General features: G+C 47.1%; 1 protein-coding gene across 5 annotated transcripts in view; it reads left to right on the top strand.

Annotated features, from left to right (window-relative positions):
- Positions 1-9,006: 9,006 nt before the first annotated feature.
- STPG2 (sperm tail PG-rich repeat containing 2) overlaps positions 9,007-16,616 on the top strand; it is a 431,616-nt gene continuing 424,006 nt past the window's right edge. For all 5 annotated transcript variants that reach the window (XM_074950652.1, XM_074950649.1, XM_074950650.1 and 2 more), the window contains exon 1: positions 9,007-9,170. In XM_074950652.1, coding sequence (XP_074806753.1) covers positions 9,120-9,170 — 51 coding nt within the window. In that variant the 5' untranslated portion in view covers positions 9,007-9,119. The remainder of the gene's footprint in view (positions 9,171-16,616) is intronic.

Raw genomic sequence — 16,616 nt, 5'->3', positions numbered from 1 at the left:
ACTTTTTCTGTGACATCTGATGTCATCTTTTCCAATGGGACTTATGCCGGCTATTATAAGGACAAAGTTTTGTTTAGTGACTTGGAGGCATTTTTAAAACACATTTGGGGCAAGCTTGGCAAAATTCCACCAGCTGTTCATCAATTACAGAAAAATCCATGGAAGATTTTGTCCAGAGTTGTCTTTTTCCATGGGTTCCCTGAGAAACAGTATACCATACGCTGTTATCGCCTCTGAATTCCCCTACTACTAGAACCTGGACCCCGCTCTCTCTTAATCTGTATAGACTGTCACATTCGGTAGAGAAAATGACCCTCTGTGAAGAGTACCAGTTGCCTGTTGCATCCATTCCCAGCAGAAATACAAATTTTATAATCTATGGTACTAAAGTTTTTCAACACCCCCCTCTTCATTTTAAAATATCCAGTCTATCGATAGTCTTCCTGAGAATTCACTTCTTGGCTTCTCTCCACTGTTTGAGTCAAGTATTCCATTTTCCTGCTAAATGGAACAGTGCTATTTGCAACCCAGAACATGTCTCCTATGTTGCTTGATTGATTCTAGCACTTGGTAGTAACCGGGTCTTAATTCTGGGATGTCATGTTTTACGGTATTATCAGTAAGGAAGGACAGATTTTGAACCACCTTTGCCAAATTAGGTGACTGTTTTACCTCTGTTTACCATAAAGAACCACTTTGGGGATTGAGTAATCCTTGCTTTTCTCATGCACAGAAGAGCTTCCCGCGTGTAGCATCACCAGTTCTAGGCTCAAAAGTCTGCTAACTTCAAGAGTCATTCCAGGCTGGTAGCTTGTCCTTTTAGCTGAACTTCCGTCAAAGCCAAAACATTCAACCAATAAAAAGTTAGTTGGGAGTCTTAGTTTTCTCACTTTTATAGCAATTTCTAGTTATATGGCCTATGGTTTTCATTGGTATTTTTAAAATAAAAATTTATAACAGAAAACAGAATTGTTGATAATGGAAGTATTTTTTACATTAGAAGTAAGGAAGAGTGTGTCATATACACAGTATATCAGAATACAGTAGGGTCAGAGAAATATAAAGTATTGGTTATGGTAAAGGTACGTACTGTTATAGACATAATCAATTATTTATTTTTAACCAATTTGTCCCATTTGTTTTATCTTTCAGCCAATAGTTTAGTTGTTAACCTTTCACAGATAGTCATTCAACTTTCTTAATATTTTTAATTCGTGTCAACCTCATTCCCACAGTTAGTTGTTCCTGAAGCCATAAAGACAGGTGTGTCTACAGTCACAAGGATTCCAGACAACTATTTCTTTGATTAATTTTTAAGTATTGGGATACTTCTCTAACACAAATTGTGAGCTCTATGAGGCAGAGACTGTCTTTGTGCTATTTGTACATACAGAGTACAATGAGATCCTAAATCCCAAATTTGGATTCCTAAGTGTTTATTTCTATTGCAGTAGCAAACAACAACAATAAATAATAGGAATCTTGCACCAAGGACTAGAGGACAATTTTTATGAGTTTAGGCTCTGTTATTATTTATTTATATTGTAGTACCCTCAACCAGGTTAGGGTCTCACTTCGCTCAGCACTGAAGAAGACATAGTAAATGAAAGTCCCTGCCCCAAACAGCTTACAATTTAAATGACAAGATTTTACAGGTGGGTGAAACAAATAAGCAGGCAGCAGAGGCAGATAGGATGGGTTAACAATAATAATAGGATATTTTAGCACAGATTAGCTAATTGTGTGTGCAATTCTAAGCCAGTCAATAACAGCAGTCACAACTCACCATGTGACTAGCTATTAGGAAATCAGGAAAGGAAATGAAGCAACAAATCTCTCCAGAAGCTTGGAAGACTGACTATAACACTAATCATCATAAGCAGGACGAGTTCCCCCTCACAGAAAGAACACTGGAGGAAGTGTATTGTTAGATATTTCCACACGCCAGTTTTAAAAAATGAAACTGATCCAAAACTCAGAACAAAACGCAGGACGGAATGCTATAGTAAGGGGAACCATCTCTTGGGAATATTTCCAAACTGAAAGATATTTTCTACAGTTTTAGAAATCTGGAATATTTTACTTTTTTTTTTTAACTTATCCTGTCATTAACCTTCTACATTCTCCCAGCTTTTCACTTCTTCTACTTTAAGTCCATTTTCTCAATCAGTGTCTTCCATGGGACTTTAGTCACTCAAATGTAATCCTCAATTACTCACACAATTTTTTGCCACCATCCTTGCTTGGGTGCAGTTTGAAAATCTCAGCCTAGTATGAATTTCAGATCCAAAATTATCTTACATGGGTCTCCAAAAGGGAAAGTAAACCAGAAACAACACAATCATCCCGCCAGGTCCATGTAATCTCTTGTCTTTTATACAACATTTAATATATCTATTCAATTCTGTCTGCAGTAGTGGTGTAGCTGTGTTGGTCCCAGTATATTAAAGAGACAAGGTGAATGAGGAAATACCTTTTATTGGACCAACTTCTGTTGGCAGGGCCGTCCTTACTCACACGCAAAGTACGAGCTGTGTAGGGCACCAGGAAATTTGAGCCCCGCCTCTTCCTGCCCCTGCCCAGCCCTGCCCTGCCCCCACTCCCCTGAGCTCTGCAGCAGGGCGTGGGCTGCACTCACCAGCAGCGGGAGTGCAGTGACCCGGCCCCAGCTGCACCGCTGGTGAGTGCTGGGGGGGTGGTTCCCCCTACCCTCCAAGCCAGCCCCTCCCCCCCGTGGAGGCCTGGGGTGAGCCCCCCTGCTCCCCCCTTCCCTGCAGCGGCCTGGGGCCAGCTCCCCCCCCCCCCCCCGCTCCTCCCCTCAGGGGGGTTGCGTAGGGCCCCAGAATAGCTAGGGACGGCCCTGTCTGTTGGTGAGAGAGAAGTTTTTGAGTTTACACACAGCTCTTCTCTCTTACTAACAGAAGTTGGTCCAATAAAAGATATTGCCTCACCCACCTTGTCTCTCTGTTTAATTTTGTACTTTTTGAGTGTTCAGATTTTATTAAACAATATTTTTGGCTTTTCTCTTCTGTCTCTAGTAGGTTCACTGAGTGTCATTTAAAGCGCTCCATCCCACTATGTTAGCATAATTATTTTGCATTAATTTCACATTTTTTATAGAAGTGTGTTTGGTTTCCTCTGAATGATCTTTGAATCTTAGAATCGTGGGGTTAGAAAGGACCGTAAGGGTCATCTAGTCTAACCCTCTGCCAGGATTTGTTGCAGGATTTGTTGTGTCTAAACCATCCAAGACAGATGGCTATCCAGCTCCTTTTGAAAACCTCCAGTGAAGAAGCTTTCACAACTTCCTAAGGCAGTCTGTTCCCATTGTCTTACTCTTTTTAGAGTTAGGAAGTTTTTGCTGCAATTTAATCTAAACCTGCTATGCTGTACCCATTGCCTCTTGTCCTGCCATCTGTGGCAAAAGAGAACAACTTTTCCTCCATCTTTTTTATGGCAGCCTTTCAAGTATCTGAAGATCCCTATCATATCCCCGCTAAATCTCCTCTTTTCTGAACTAAACATAATACATTTAGCCTTTGCTCATGTGGCTTGCATTCCATCCCTTTGCATCCTTGTATCTTTAAGGGTACTTCCACCGTTTTATCTATTTTTATGCTCTCTCCCACGTTATTAGACTTTTTGCTCTAGCAACTGCCCACAGCTGCAAATGGCTGCATGGGGGAACTATTACCCTATCAAAATTTGTGTCAGGTGTAAAAAAAGGGTGTCAGCCAGTGTTTGGAGGCTAGCAACTTCACTCTACAATTGACCAGAGAGATGGATGTCAGCATAGGTTGAGCACACAATTTCTGCAGGACTCTTAGTCACTGTCACTCAAGGAGCAAAGGCTCATGCTCAAGTCTCTTCAGGCTAATGCAAACCCATTATGTCTTGTTAAGATATTAGGGTCATGAATTAAAACAAGTCCAAATGTCTAACATGAATTAAAACCCAAACTACTTTAAATCTTTCATGCTATTTATTAAGGAACAGTTTCCCTTCTGGTCTTCACTTACATCAGCTGCTGGAATGCTACTGTATATATAATTCAAAAATCTATGTAGATGAAAGGTGATTTTCTCTTGTCACTTTATAGTACTGTCTTTCAGTATAGATCTGTTTTGCCTTAGACATGTCTAAACGATAGCCTCAGATATTATTTGCAAATACATTTTTCTTTGCGACTTATCAGTAAAATGTGAAGTCTTTCTGACACATCATATTCAGGCAGGAATTACTGTGATGAAAAGAGCAGAGATCAGTTGCACTACATGTATTCTGAGAAAATTGGGGAAAGGCACCATCTAGTGCTCTCTTTGTAGTATTGAAAGAAATGCTGAAATCGGTCTCATTTTTCTTGCGGCTATATTTACTTCCCTCCCAAGTTTGGGCTTGGCCAGGAGCTAAGTAAATTCAAATCTTAGCAGCACAATTATTTATATGACTTACCAGCAATACTTATCCCATCCAAAATAGAAGTTTCAAGTAGGCAATCTTTGATTTCATTTTGTATGAAATTTCTTCTAAAGGACTTATGGAATATGGAAGTAAAGATTTCAAAAGAAAGTGCAACCTGGAGTGATTCCCCTCCTCCCCCGTTAACCTTGTATCTAATATGAACAAAGTAAATCACTTCATGTTAATTTGCTGCTGAAAGAATCCCTTCTGCAGATAAGGGTCTGGCAGCACATGTACTCACTCAATATAAAAGTGGCCAAGGACAGTCAGTCATTTACTGTTGCCAAAGGTGCTATCATTAGTGAGACTGCCTTTGAAGGAAGTAGGAGCTGGATGTAGACTAGGGCTGAGATACAGTGCTTGCCATGAGGTGTCGGAAAAGAGAGAGTGGATAAACTAAACTAGAAAAATATATTGTTTCAGACATGCTGTAGTTAAAGTAATGTAAGAAATGTCGGAAAAGAGAGAGTGGATAAACTAAACTAGAAATATATTGTTTCAGACATGCTGTAGTTAAAGTAATGTAAGAAAAAGCATTGTAACAGGATTTACTCACCACTCTGCACTTCCTCATGGCCAGGCATGGCATCACAGTGTCCTTGTGGGGTAGCAGCCCTTGTCAACAGTCACTCTGGGGCTGTGGTGGTTTCCTTCAGAGAACTCATCCCTCCAGCCAGGGCACAGTCTTTAGCCAATTCCTTCCAGGGTCAGCTACCCAAACTAAAGTTCAAAACTATCTTAACAGAAATAAAAAGCTTCCACCCTCTCCACAGCTCTTCTTCAGCGCGGTCACATTCAGCCTGCAGCCCCCTCGCTCGGCTCACCTACCCTTGTACGCCACTTCCTTGGGGCTGGTAGGGGAATCCACTGCTGAGAGACGTAGCTTTGCCAATGTAAGTTTTAAGTGTAAACGAGCTCTTAAATTGGTCCTTCCCTGTCTCCCATAAGCCTGGCTGCTGGTTCAGTAGCAGTGTGTGGTCCAGCAAAGGTGAACTCATGTTCTGGTGAAAAGTCTCAAGGCTCAATTACCCTGCTGTGATTGACACATAGTTCTGGCCGCAACAATGGGGAGAAGAGCCACCTCGGCATCACCATCCCCCTTTTTCAGAATTTCAGTAGTGTGCTGCAGTTTGTGGATTTGGAATTCATCAAAATAGAACTGCACAATTCTGTAATGCTGCTACTTTAATATAAAAAACAAGGAAATTTAAATGTATTTATGAAGGGGGTTTTGCATTCAAGTCTTAAAATTAAAAATCAAAAAGACAGGAAATAAAAGGTTTAGGTTCTCATACTAATATTAATTTGCTCAAATTATGAGGATGTGGTGTTCTGGATTATTAGCTATGTTACTGAATATAGCCCATGATAACACACACTATGTATAACACATAAAAAGAAAAAAGAAAAGGAGTACTTGTGGCACCTTAGAGACTAACCAGTTTATTTGAGCATGAGCTTTCGTGAGCTACAGCTCACTTCATCGGATGCATAGCATATTGTGGAAACTGCAGAAGACATTATATACACACAGAGACCATGAAACAAAACTTCCTCCCACCCCACTGTCCTGCTCGTAACAGCTTATCTAAAGTGATCATCAAGGAAGGGCCATTTCCAGCACAAATCCAGGTTTTCTCACCCTTCCCCCCGCCCCCCCCACAGACACACATACAAACTCACTCTCCTGCTGGTAATAGCCCATCCCTCTTTGAAACCTCTCTTTATAATGAGCATGATAATCAAGGTGGGTCATTTCCAGCACTAATCCAGGTTTTCTCACCACCGCCACCCCCCCCACACACACACACACCCCCCTCCAAAAACCACACACACAAACTCACTCTCCTGCTGGCAATAGCTCATCTTACAATGTGCACAGCAATAATCCAAGTTTAACCAGAATGTCTTGGGGGGGGGGGGGGTTTGTAGGAAAAAAACAAGGGGAGATAGGCTACCTTGCATAATGACTTAGCCACTCCCAGTCTCTATTCAAGCCCAAATTAATAGTATCCAATTTGCAAATGAATTCCAATTCAGCAGTTTCTCGCTGGAGTCTGGATTTGAAGTTTTTTTGCTTTAAGATAGCGACCCTCATGTCTGTGATTGCATGACCAGAGAGATTGAAGTGTTCTCCGACTGGTTTATGAATGTTATAATTCTTAACATCTGATTTGTGTCCATTTATTCTTTTACGTAGAGACTGTCCAGTTTGACCAATGTACATGGCAGAGGGGCATTGCTGGCACATGATGGCATATATCACATTGGTGGATGTGCAGGTGAACGAGCCTCTGATAGTGTGGCTGATGTTGTTAGGCCCTGTGATGGTGTTCCCTGAATAGATATGTGGGCACAGTTGGCAACGGGCTTTGTTGCAAGGATAGGTTCCTGGGTTAGTGGTTCTGTTGTGTGGTATGTGGTTGTTGGTGAGTATTCGCTTCAGGTTGGGGGGCTGTCTGTAGGCAAGGACTGGCCTTTCTCCCAAGATTTGTGAGAGTGTTGGGTCATCCTTCAGGATAGGTTGTAGATCCTTAATAATGCGTTGGAGGGGTTTTAGTTGGGGGCTGAAGGTGACGGCTAGTGGCATTCTGTTATTTTCTTTGTTAGGCCTGTCCTGTAGTAGGTGACTTCTGGGAACTCTTCTGGCTCTATCAATCTGTTTCTTCACTTCCGCAGGTGGGTATTGTAGTTGTAAGAATGCTTGATAGAGATCTTGTAGGTGTTTGTCTCTGTCTGAGGGGTTGGAGCAAATGCGGTTGTATCGCAGAGCTTGGCTGTAGACGATGGATCGTGTGGTGTGGTCAGGGTGAAAGCTGGAGGCATGTAGGTAGGAATAGCGGTCAGTAGGTTTCCGGTATAGGGTGGTGTTGATGTGACCATCGTTTATTAGCACTGTAGTGTCCAGGAAGTGGATCTCTTGTGTGGACTGGACCAGGCTGAGGTTGATGGTGGGATGGAAATTGTTGAAATCATGGTGGAATTCCTCAAGGGCTTCTTTTCCATGGGTCCAGATGATGAAGATGTCATCAATATAGCGCAAGTAAAGTAGGGGCGTTAGGGGACGGCTGTCTAATACAGACTAACACAGCTTTTTATAGTTTCTTGTCATGTGGTCTCTGCTTTCTTTGTCCCAAAGACAAGCTGTCCATCACAAGGTATGGAAAAACCTCAGAGTTCTGCCCATAGGCAGGTCCCTGCATGCCTTGCTGAGTCACAAGGTGTATCTGCCCTCTCTCAATGGGTCAATTGTATAGCTGATGGTCCTTAATGGCCAATAAAGCAGGCTAAGCAGAGCTGACACCAACTTGTCTGGGGTGTCACCCAGAAGCATAGCATACGTTTGAACTACAGATAGTATAGAGCCAATACTTATAACTTTAAATTAAAAAATGACACCTGCACACAGATAGCATAATCATAACCAGCAAACCATAACCTTGTTTTAGACACCTTATTTGACCCCCTTTATACAAGATTTGATGCCACTAAAGGACCTTGGTTACAACAATGATCTATAAGGTCCCAGTTCAGGTCAATAACATCACATGGGGGAAGAGGTGTGCTGTGGGATGGGTGGCAGGGGAAAGGCTCTGTGGTGGGAGAGAGGAGGGCTGCCGAACAAGGGGTGGGGATAGGCTCTGTGAGGGGAAGAGGAGTGCTGTGGGGTGGGTGGCAAGGGCAGGCTTTGTGGGGGATAGGGGAGCTCTGTGGGGCAGGTTCTGTGGGGAGAGGAGAGCGCTGGGAGCAGGTTCTGTGGATGGAGAGGGGAGCGCTGCGGGGCAGGTCGCGGGGGAAGGGGAGGCTCTATGGGGGGCGAGGGGAGCGCCGCGGGGCGGGTCGCGGGGGAAGGGCAGGCTCTGTGTGGGGGACAGGGGAGAGCCGCGGGCGGGTCGCGGGGGAAGGGCAGGCTCTGTGGGGGGAGAGGGGAGCGCCGCGGGGCGGGGCGGGTCCGGTCGTGGGGGGGGGGAAGAGGAGGCTGTGTGCGGGGACAGGGGAGAGCCGCGGGGGAGAAGGGCAGGCTGGGGGGGGGGAGGAGGAAGAGGGGAGCGCCGCGGGTCGGGTCGCAGGGGAAGGGCAGGCTCTATGGGGGGACAGGGGAGCGCCGCGGGGCGGGTCGCGGGTGGAAGGGGAGGCTCTATAGGGGGACAAGGGAGCGCCGCGGGGCGGGTCGTGGGGGGGGGGGAGGGAGGGGAGGCTCTGTGCGGGGACAGGGGATAGTCGCGAGGCGGGTCGCAAGGAGAAGGGCAGGCTCTGTGGGGGGAGAGGGGAGCGCCGCGGGGCGGGTCGTGGGGGGGAAGGAGAGGCTGTGTGCGGGGACAGGGGAGAGCCGCGGGGGGAAGGGGAGGCTGTGTGGGGGGGAAGAGGGGAGCGCCGCGGGACGGGTCGCGGGGGAAGGGGAGGCTCTCTGCGGGGAGAGGGGAGCGCTGCGGGGCGGGTGCCCGAGGGCAGGGGCGGGCAGCCTGGCAGGCAGGCAGGCAGGCTGGCTTGGGAGGGGGCGGGGCCGGTTCCTCGGGCCGGCCCGGCGTGTTGGGCCCCGCGGTGTCCATGGTGACTGCCGCCGCCGGCCAGCGCTGGCTCTCGGGGTGCGGGGCCGGCCGACATGTACGACCGCGCTCCGCGGGCGCTGACTCGGCCCGCGGGGGGCACCGAGGCTCATGTGGGGCCCGGCTCCTACCAGCTGCAGCCCGGGAAACAGCAGAAAGCAGGTAACGGGCGGGGAGCGGCCAGATTCACTCCCGGGCTTCCCCTGCCCGCTCCCTGGCGCGCCCCTGTGCGGGGACCCACCGTCGCACCCACTCCCCGGTGTCTGCTGCCGCTGGGGCTCGCGGGGCTATCAAACAGCCCACGTCGGGGCTGCTTCGGAGCGATTACAACCCCAGGCAGGGTCGTGTAGGACGGTGCCAGTCACAAACCTGGGCTGCGCCCCCCTAGAACTAGGCAGCGAGCAAATAATGGGTAGCCCGAGTCCTGCAGCTGAAACTGACATTCACGGAGGTCTGGCAGAGAGCCCAGGCCTGAGCTGCTCCTGTTAAGGGCAAGGTTTGACCCAGAGAAAGGTCGGAGCATAGTGTAGGGAAAAGCTGCAGAAGGAGGGGTGCAGTCGAGAGCGCTATCTCCTTGTGAAAGGGGGAGTGGAGACAAGGCATAAGTAGTTTTTACTTCAGTTTAGCTAATGGAGATCAATATGTACCCTCCTCCCCACCCAGGGTTTACCTCACTAGCTACATAGAGGTAAAAACTACCCGTGCCATGTCTCTGCTGGGATTTTTCGTCAGGATAGCTCCTTGAGTTGGTTCTCAAAATGGAGATGATGTGATTCCTGTCTTCAACTTGAACTATCTCTTCCTTCCACATATTTAAACATGGTTTACCTGATTCATATCTCGCACAGGTTTTACACTCTTGTAACAGTACTGACTTAAGCAGTGTTACTCCTGATTTGTTCCTGTGTGAGAGGAGAATTAGGCCCAGGCACTTTTTCCCAATGTCCTATGCTCTCCCCCAAAAGAATACTTGTATATGGTGTTTTTGATGGAGATGCAGCCCATGTGAGAGAAAAATCTTGGAAATCCTGCAATGCAAGGTCTGAGGTACAAAGTCCGGCAGTCTGCCACACTGTTAAAATGATGGCTTTGTATTCAGAAATACCTTTCTAATTCTCTTGTTGAAAAACCTTATCTAATTCTCTATCCCACTTTGACATAAATGAGTTTTCAGTAGGGTTCAGTGTGTAGCTGGGCTTTAATATATTTTACTAGAAGTATTTTTACTTCCTTTGTACTGAATAAACGAAATTGGGTCTCCTTGGGTGGCTTTGGATTTCCATTTATGTTCTTTTCAACAAGAGCAATGCTCTGCAGCTGAAGATATAAACATATGGGGATATCAGACAAGTTATTTTTTTCTCTATTTAAAGTAGGAATGACTTGAGAATAGCTGTCTGTAGTATTGGAATCCTTCTTTCAGCCTAATTAGTGATATCTTAGAAGCAGGTGTATAGAACTCAGTCTCAGATACAAATTGAAGTTAAAGGAGCTATGAATAACAGTCTCTTCCCAATCACCAGTCAAAAGTCAAGATGGATATAGAGTTAAGTTAATATGTTCTTTTGTAGCACTTAAACATGGATTAATTATAAGGCCATGCCAGAAATACAGACTTCATTAGGTTGTCCCCTAGTGGCACTCATCAGAGGTACAGCCTCTGAAAACACCAAAAACCCCTAAATTGAGATGTCAGATACAATAAGATTTTACCTAATTTTAATTATCTTAATTTTATCTGTAAAATGGTAAATTAAATGCAGTGTTTATCCCTTTTAAGCCATATAACTGGTTTTAGCCCTTGAAGGCCATTTTGTGGATCTTACGAAGGAAAGTATTAGTAATGGAAGTGAGGAGCATTAAAAATAAACAAATGTAACATTTCTTCTTTTATTTGCTCCTATTTCTTTACCTTCCCTCTTGCTGTCAACATTACCTTATCCCAGAAGTAAAATGAAAAATCCACTGGAAACTTCCCTAATGAACCTGAAGTAGGAGACTGCGTTGCGTTTAAATACAACTAAAGTAAATCCCAGTTGAAAATAAATTCAATTGTAATTAAGCATTACTTCATTTACAGGGAAGTTAACTCAATTTTAAACACTTTTCTATAATTTTATGTACATCTATCCAACCTTACTACATAATACCTGTGGCGTGCGGGATGTCAGACTAGGTGATCATAATGGTCATTTGTGTGTTTAAAATACAGGAAATCTATGAATAACTTTGTATAACATTTTATACAAACTATCTCAGCTTCTTTATGAAGTTAAATAACATTGCTTAGAGTTAAGTAACAGCAGAGGGGGAGACAGAAATTAGGAGAAGTTGGTAAAGGAGAAAAGCTATGTTTTTACTCGAGATTTTAAATGAAATAGAGGATCAGTGAGGTAGAGAGATGCAGAAGGCCATGAGAATTGCCTACAGCTGCAAAGGAGGCAGCCCCTTTACCAACAGTGGCCATATTATGTGAAGGGATTGTGAGGAGCCTAGTGTAATCTATATAGAGAGGGAATGGAGCAAATTCATGGAGCATTTTAAAATCAGAAAAGGGAATTTTGAACTGGATCCTCTAGCCCTGGTCTACACTAGGACTTTAGGTCGAATTTAGCAGCATTAAATCGATGTAAACCTGCACCCGTCCACACGATGAAGCCCTTTATTTCGACTTAAAGGGCTCTTAAAATCGATTTCCTTACTCCACCCCTGACAAGTGGATTAGCGCTTAAATCGGCCTTGCCGGGTCGAATTTGGGGTACTGTGGACACAATTCGACGGTATTGGCCTCCGGGAGCTATCCCAGAGTGCTCCATTTTGACCGCTCTGGACAGCACTCTCAACTCAGATGCACTGGCCAGGTAGACAGGAAAAGAACCGCGAACTTTTGAATCTCATTTCCTGTTTGGCCAGCGTGGCAAGCTGCAGGTGACCATGCAGAACTCATCAGCAGAGGTGACCATGATGGAGTCTCAGAATCGCAAAAGAGCTCCAGCATGGACCGAACGGGAGGTACGGGATCTGATCGCTGTATGGGGAGAGGAATCCGTGCTATCAGAACTCCGTTCCAGTTTTCGAAATGCCAAAACCTTTGTCAAAATCTCCCAGGGCATGAAGGACAGAGGCCATAACAGGGACCCGAAGCAGTGCCGCGTGAAACTGAAGGAGCTGAGGCAAGCCTACCAGAAAACCAGAGAGGCGAACGGCCGCTCCGGGTCAGAGCCCCAAACATGCCGCTTCTATGATGAGCTGCATGCCATTTTAGGGGGTTCAGCCACCACTACCCCAGCCGTGTTGTTTGACTCCTTCAATGGAGATGGAGGCAATACGGAAGCAGGTTTTGGGGACGAAGAAGATGATGATGATGACGAGGTTGTAGATAGCTCACAGCAAGCAAGCGGAGAAACCGGTTTTCCCGACAGCCAGGAACTGTTTCTCACCCTGGACCTGGAGCCAGTACCCCCTGAACCCACCCAAGGCTGCCTCCTGGACCCAGCAGGTGGAGAAGGGACCTCCGGTGAGTGTACCTTTTAAAATACTCTACATGGTTTAAAAGCAAGCATGTGAAAGGATTACTTTGCCCTGGCATTCGCGGCTCTCCTGGATATACTCCCAAAGCCTTTGCAAAAGGTTTCTGGGGAGGGCAGACTTATTGCGTCCTTCATGGTAGGACACTTTACCACTCCAGGCCAGTAACACGTACTCGGGAATCATTGTACAACAAAGCATTGCAGTGTATGTTTGCTGGCGTTCAAGCAACATCCGTTCTTTATCTCTCTGTGTTATCCTCAGGAGAGTGAGATATAATCCATGGTCACCTGGTTGAAATAGGGTGCTTTTCTTCAGGGGACACTCAGAGGAGCCCATTCCTGCTAGGCTGTTTGCCTGCGGCTGAACAGAAATGTTCCCCGCTGTTAGCCACAGGGAGGGGGGAGGGTTGAGGGGGTAGCCACGCTGTGGGGGGAGGCAAAAATGCGACCTTGTAACGAAAGCACATGTGCTATGTATGTAATGTTAACAGCAAGGTTTACCCTGAAAGAGTGTAGCCAGTGTTTTATAAAATGTGTCTTTTTAAATACCGCTGTCCCTTTTCTTTTCTCCACCAGCTGCATGTGTTTCAATGATCACAGGATCTTCTCCTTCCCAGAGGCTAGTGAAGATTAGAAAGAAAAAAAAACGCACTCGAGATGAAATGTTCTCCGAGCTCATGCTGTCCTCCCACACTGACAGAGCACAGACGAATGCGTGGAGGCAAATAATGTCAGACTGCAGGAAAGCACAAAATGACCAGGAGGAGAGGTGGCGGGCTGAAGAGAGTAAGTGGCGGGCTGAAGAGAGTAAGTGGCGGGCTGAAGAGAGGGCTGAAGCTCGAATGTGGCGGCAGCGTGATGAGAGGAGGCAGGATTCAATGCTGAGGCTGCTGGAGGACCAAACCAGTATGCTCCAGTGTATGGTTGAGCTGCAGCAAAGGCAGCTGGAGCACAGACTGCCACTACAGCCCCTGTGTAACCAACCGCCCTCCTCCCCAAGTTCCATAGCCTCCACACCCAGACGCCCAAGAACGCGGTGGGGGGGCCACCGGCCAACCAGCCACTCCACCACAGAGGATTGCCCAAAAAAAAGAAGGCTGTCATTCAATAAATTTTAAAGTTGTAAACTTTTACAGTGCTGTGTGGCATTTTCCTTCCCTCCTCCACCACCCCTCCTGGGCTACCTTGGTAGTCATCCCCCTATTTGTGTGATGAATGAATAAAGAATGCATGAATGTGAAGCAACAATGACTTTATTGCCTCTGCAAGCGGTGATCAAAGGGAGGAGGGGAGGGTGGTTAGCTTACAGGGAAGTAGAGTGAACCAAGGGGCGGGGGGTTTCATCAAGGAGAAACAAACAGAACTTTCACACCGTAGCCTGGCCAGTCATGAAACTGGTTTTCAAAGCCTCTCTGATACGTACCGCACCCTCCTGTGCTCTTCTAACCGCCCTGGTGTCTGGCTGCGCGTAACCAGCAGCCAGGCGATTTGCCTCAACCTCCCACCCCGCCATAAACGTCTCCCCCTTACTCTCACAGATATTGTGGAGCACACAGCAAGCAGTAATAACAGTGGGAATATTGGTTTCGCTGAGGTCTAGGCGAGTCAGTAAAGTGCGCCAGCGCGCCTTTAAACGTCCAAATGCACATTCTACCACCATTCTGCACTTGCTCAGCCTGTAGTTGAACAGCTCCTGACTTCTGTCCAGGCTGCCTGTGTACGGCTTCATGAGCCATGGCATTAAGGGGTAGGCTGGGTCCCCAAGGATACATATAGGCATTTCAACATCACCAACAGTTATTTTCTGGTCTGGGAATAAAGTCCCTTCTTGAAGCTTTTGGAACAGACCAGAGTTCCTGAAGATGCGAGCGTCATGTACCTTTCCCGGCCATCCCACGTTGATGTTGGTGAAACGTCCCTTGTGATCCACCAGAGCTTGCAGCACTATTGAAAAGTACCCCTTGCGGTTTATGTACTCGCCGGCTTGGTGCTCCGGTGCCAAGATAGGGATATGGGTTCCGTCTACGGCCCCACCACAGTTAGGGAATCCCATTGCAGCAAAGCCATCCACTATGACCTGCACATTTCCCAGGGTCACTACCCTTGATATCAGCAGATCTTTGATTGCGTGGGCTACTTGCATCACAGCAGCCCCCACAGTAGATTTGCCCACTCCAAATTGATTCCCAACTGACCGGTAGCTGTCTGGCGTTGCAAGCTTCCACAGGGCTATCGCCACTCACTTCTCAACTGTGAGGGCTGCTCTCATCTTGGTATTCATGCGCTTCAGGGCAGGGGAAAGCAAGTCACAAAGTTCCATGAAAGTGCCCTTACGCATGCGAAAGTTTCTCAGCCACTGGGAATCGTCCCAGACCTGCAACACTATGCGGTCCCACCAGTCTGTGCTTGTTTCCCGAGCCCAGAATCGGCGTTCCACAGCATGAACCTGCCCCATTAGCACCATGATGCATGCATTGGCAGGGCCCATGCTTTCAGAGAAATCTGTGTCCATGTCCTGATCACTCACGTGACCGCGCTGACGTTGCCTCCTCGCCCGGTAGCGCTTTGCCAGGTTCTGGTGCTCCATATACTGCTGGATAATGCGTGTGGTGTTTAATGTGCTCCTAATTGCCAAAGTGAGCTGAGCGGACTCCATGCTTGCCTTGGTATGGCGTCCGCACAGAAAAAAGGCGCGGAATGATTGTCTGCCGTTGCTCTGACGGAGGGAGGGGCGACTGACGACACGGCTTACAGGGTTGGCTTCAGGGGGCTAAAATCCACAAAGGGGGTGGCTTTACATCAAGGAGTAGTTCAGGCAGGACTTCACGGAGGGTTCCAATAAGAAATGGTGCACCTAAGTTATTGTTCTTATTGGAACAAGGAGGTTAGCCTGGCCTCTGATTGATACATGGCTAGATCTACCTCGCTGCACCTTCTCTGTGAGTGACTGCAGTGTGACCTAGAGGAATGAGTCCCCTAGACAGGGGAGAAGGCAAATGAGTACAAAACAAATCTGGTCTATTTCTTGTTTTGATCCACTCCATCTATCTTTTACATCTTTGGCTGGCAGCAGACGGTGCAGAAGGACTGCAAGTCATCCACATCTCATGGCTGCTCGGCAGAAGATGGTACAGTACGACTGCTAGCCATCCTCATCTCTTGCCTGCCTGGCAGAAGATGGTACAATACAATTGCTAGCCATCGTCATCTCTTGCCTGCCCGGCAGAAGATGGTACAATACGACTGCTAGCAATCCGTATTGCCTGCCTGCTCACCATTAGACGGTTCAATACGACTGACTGCAGGACTAAAGAGAATGACCTGGTCAAGTCACCAAAAATTTAGTCCCTGCGCCCATGTCTGCCCAGGCGCTCCCAGCGGACGTGGCCAGGAGCACCTCGGACATGACGTGGACGGCTATCAGTCATACTGCACCATCTGCTGCCAGAAGGCAATGGGTTGCTGCTACTGTGTAGCAATGCCGTACCGCGTCTGCCAGCACCCAGGAGACATACGGTGACGGTTACCTGAGCGGGCTCCATGCTTGCGGTGGTATGGCGTCCGCACAGGTAACTCAGGAAAAAAGGCGCGAAACGATTGTCTGCCCTTGCCTTCACGGAGGGAGGGAGGGAACGGGGGCCGGACAATATGTACCCAGAACCACCCGCGACAATGTTTTAGCCCAATCAGAGTGCTCCATTGTGACTGCTCTGGACAGCACTCTCAACTCAGATGCACGATTGTTTGCCGTTGCTCTGACGCAGGGAGGGGCGACTGAGGACACGGCTTACAGGGTTGACTTCACGGAGGGTTCCAATAAGAAATGGTGCACCTAAGTTATTGTTCTTATTGGAACAAGGAGGTTAGCCTGGCCTCTGATTGATACATGGCTAGATTTACCTCGCTGCACCTTCTCTGTGAGTGACTGCAGTGTGACCTAGAGGAATGAGTCCCCTAGACAGGGGAGGAGGCAAATGAGTACAAAACAAATCTGGTCTATTTCTTGTTTTGATCCACTCCATCTATCTTTTACATCTTTGGCTGGCAGCAGACGGTGCAGAAGGACATATTGCCTGCC

The sequence above is a fragment of the Natator depressus genome, chromosome 4 (genome assembly GCF_965152275.1).
Source record: "Natator depressus isolate rNatDep1 chromosome 4, rNatDep2.hap1, whole genome shotgun sequence".
NCBI classification, from domain to species: Eukaryota; Metazoa; Chordata; order Testudines; family Cheloniidae; genus Natator; species Natator depressus.
Note: the sequence above shows the minus strand (reverse complement) of the source record. Positions and strands in the feature narration are given on the sequence as shown.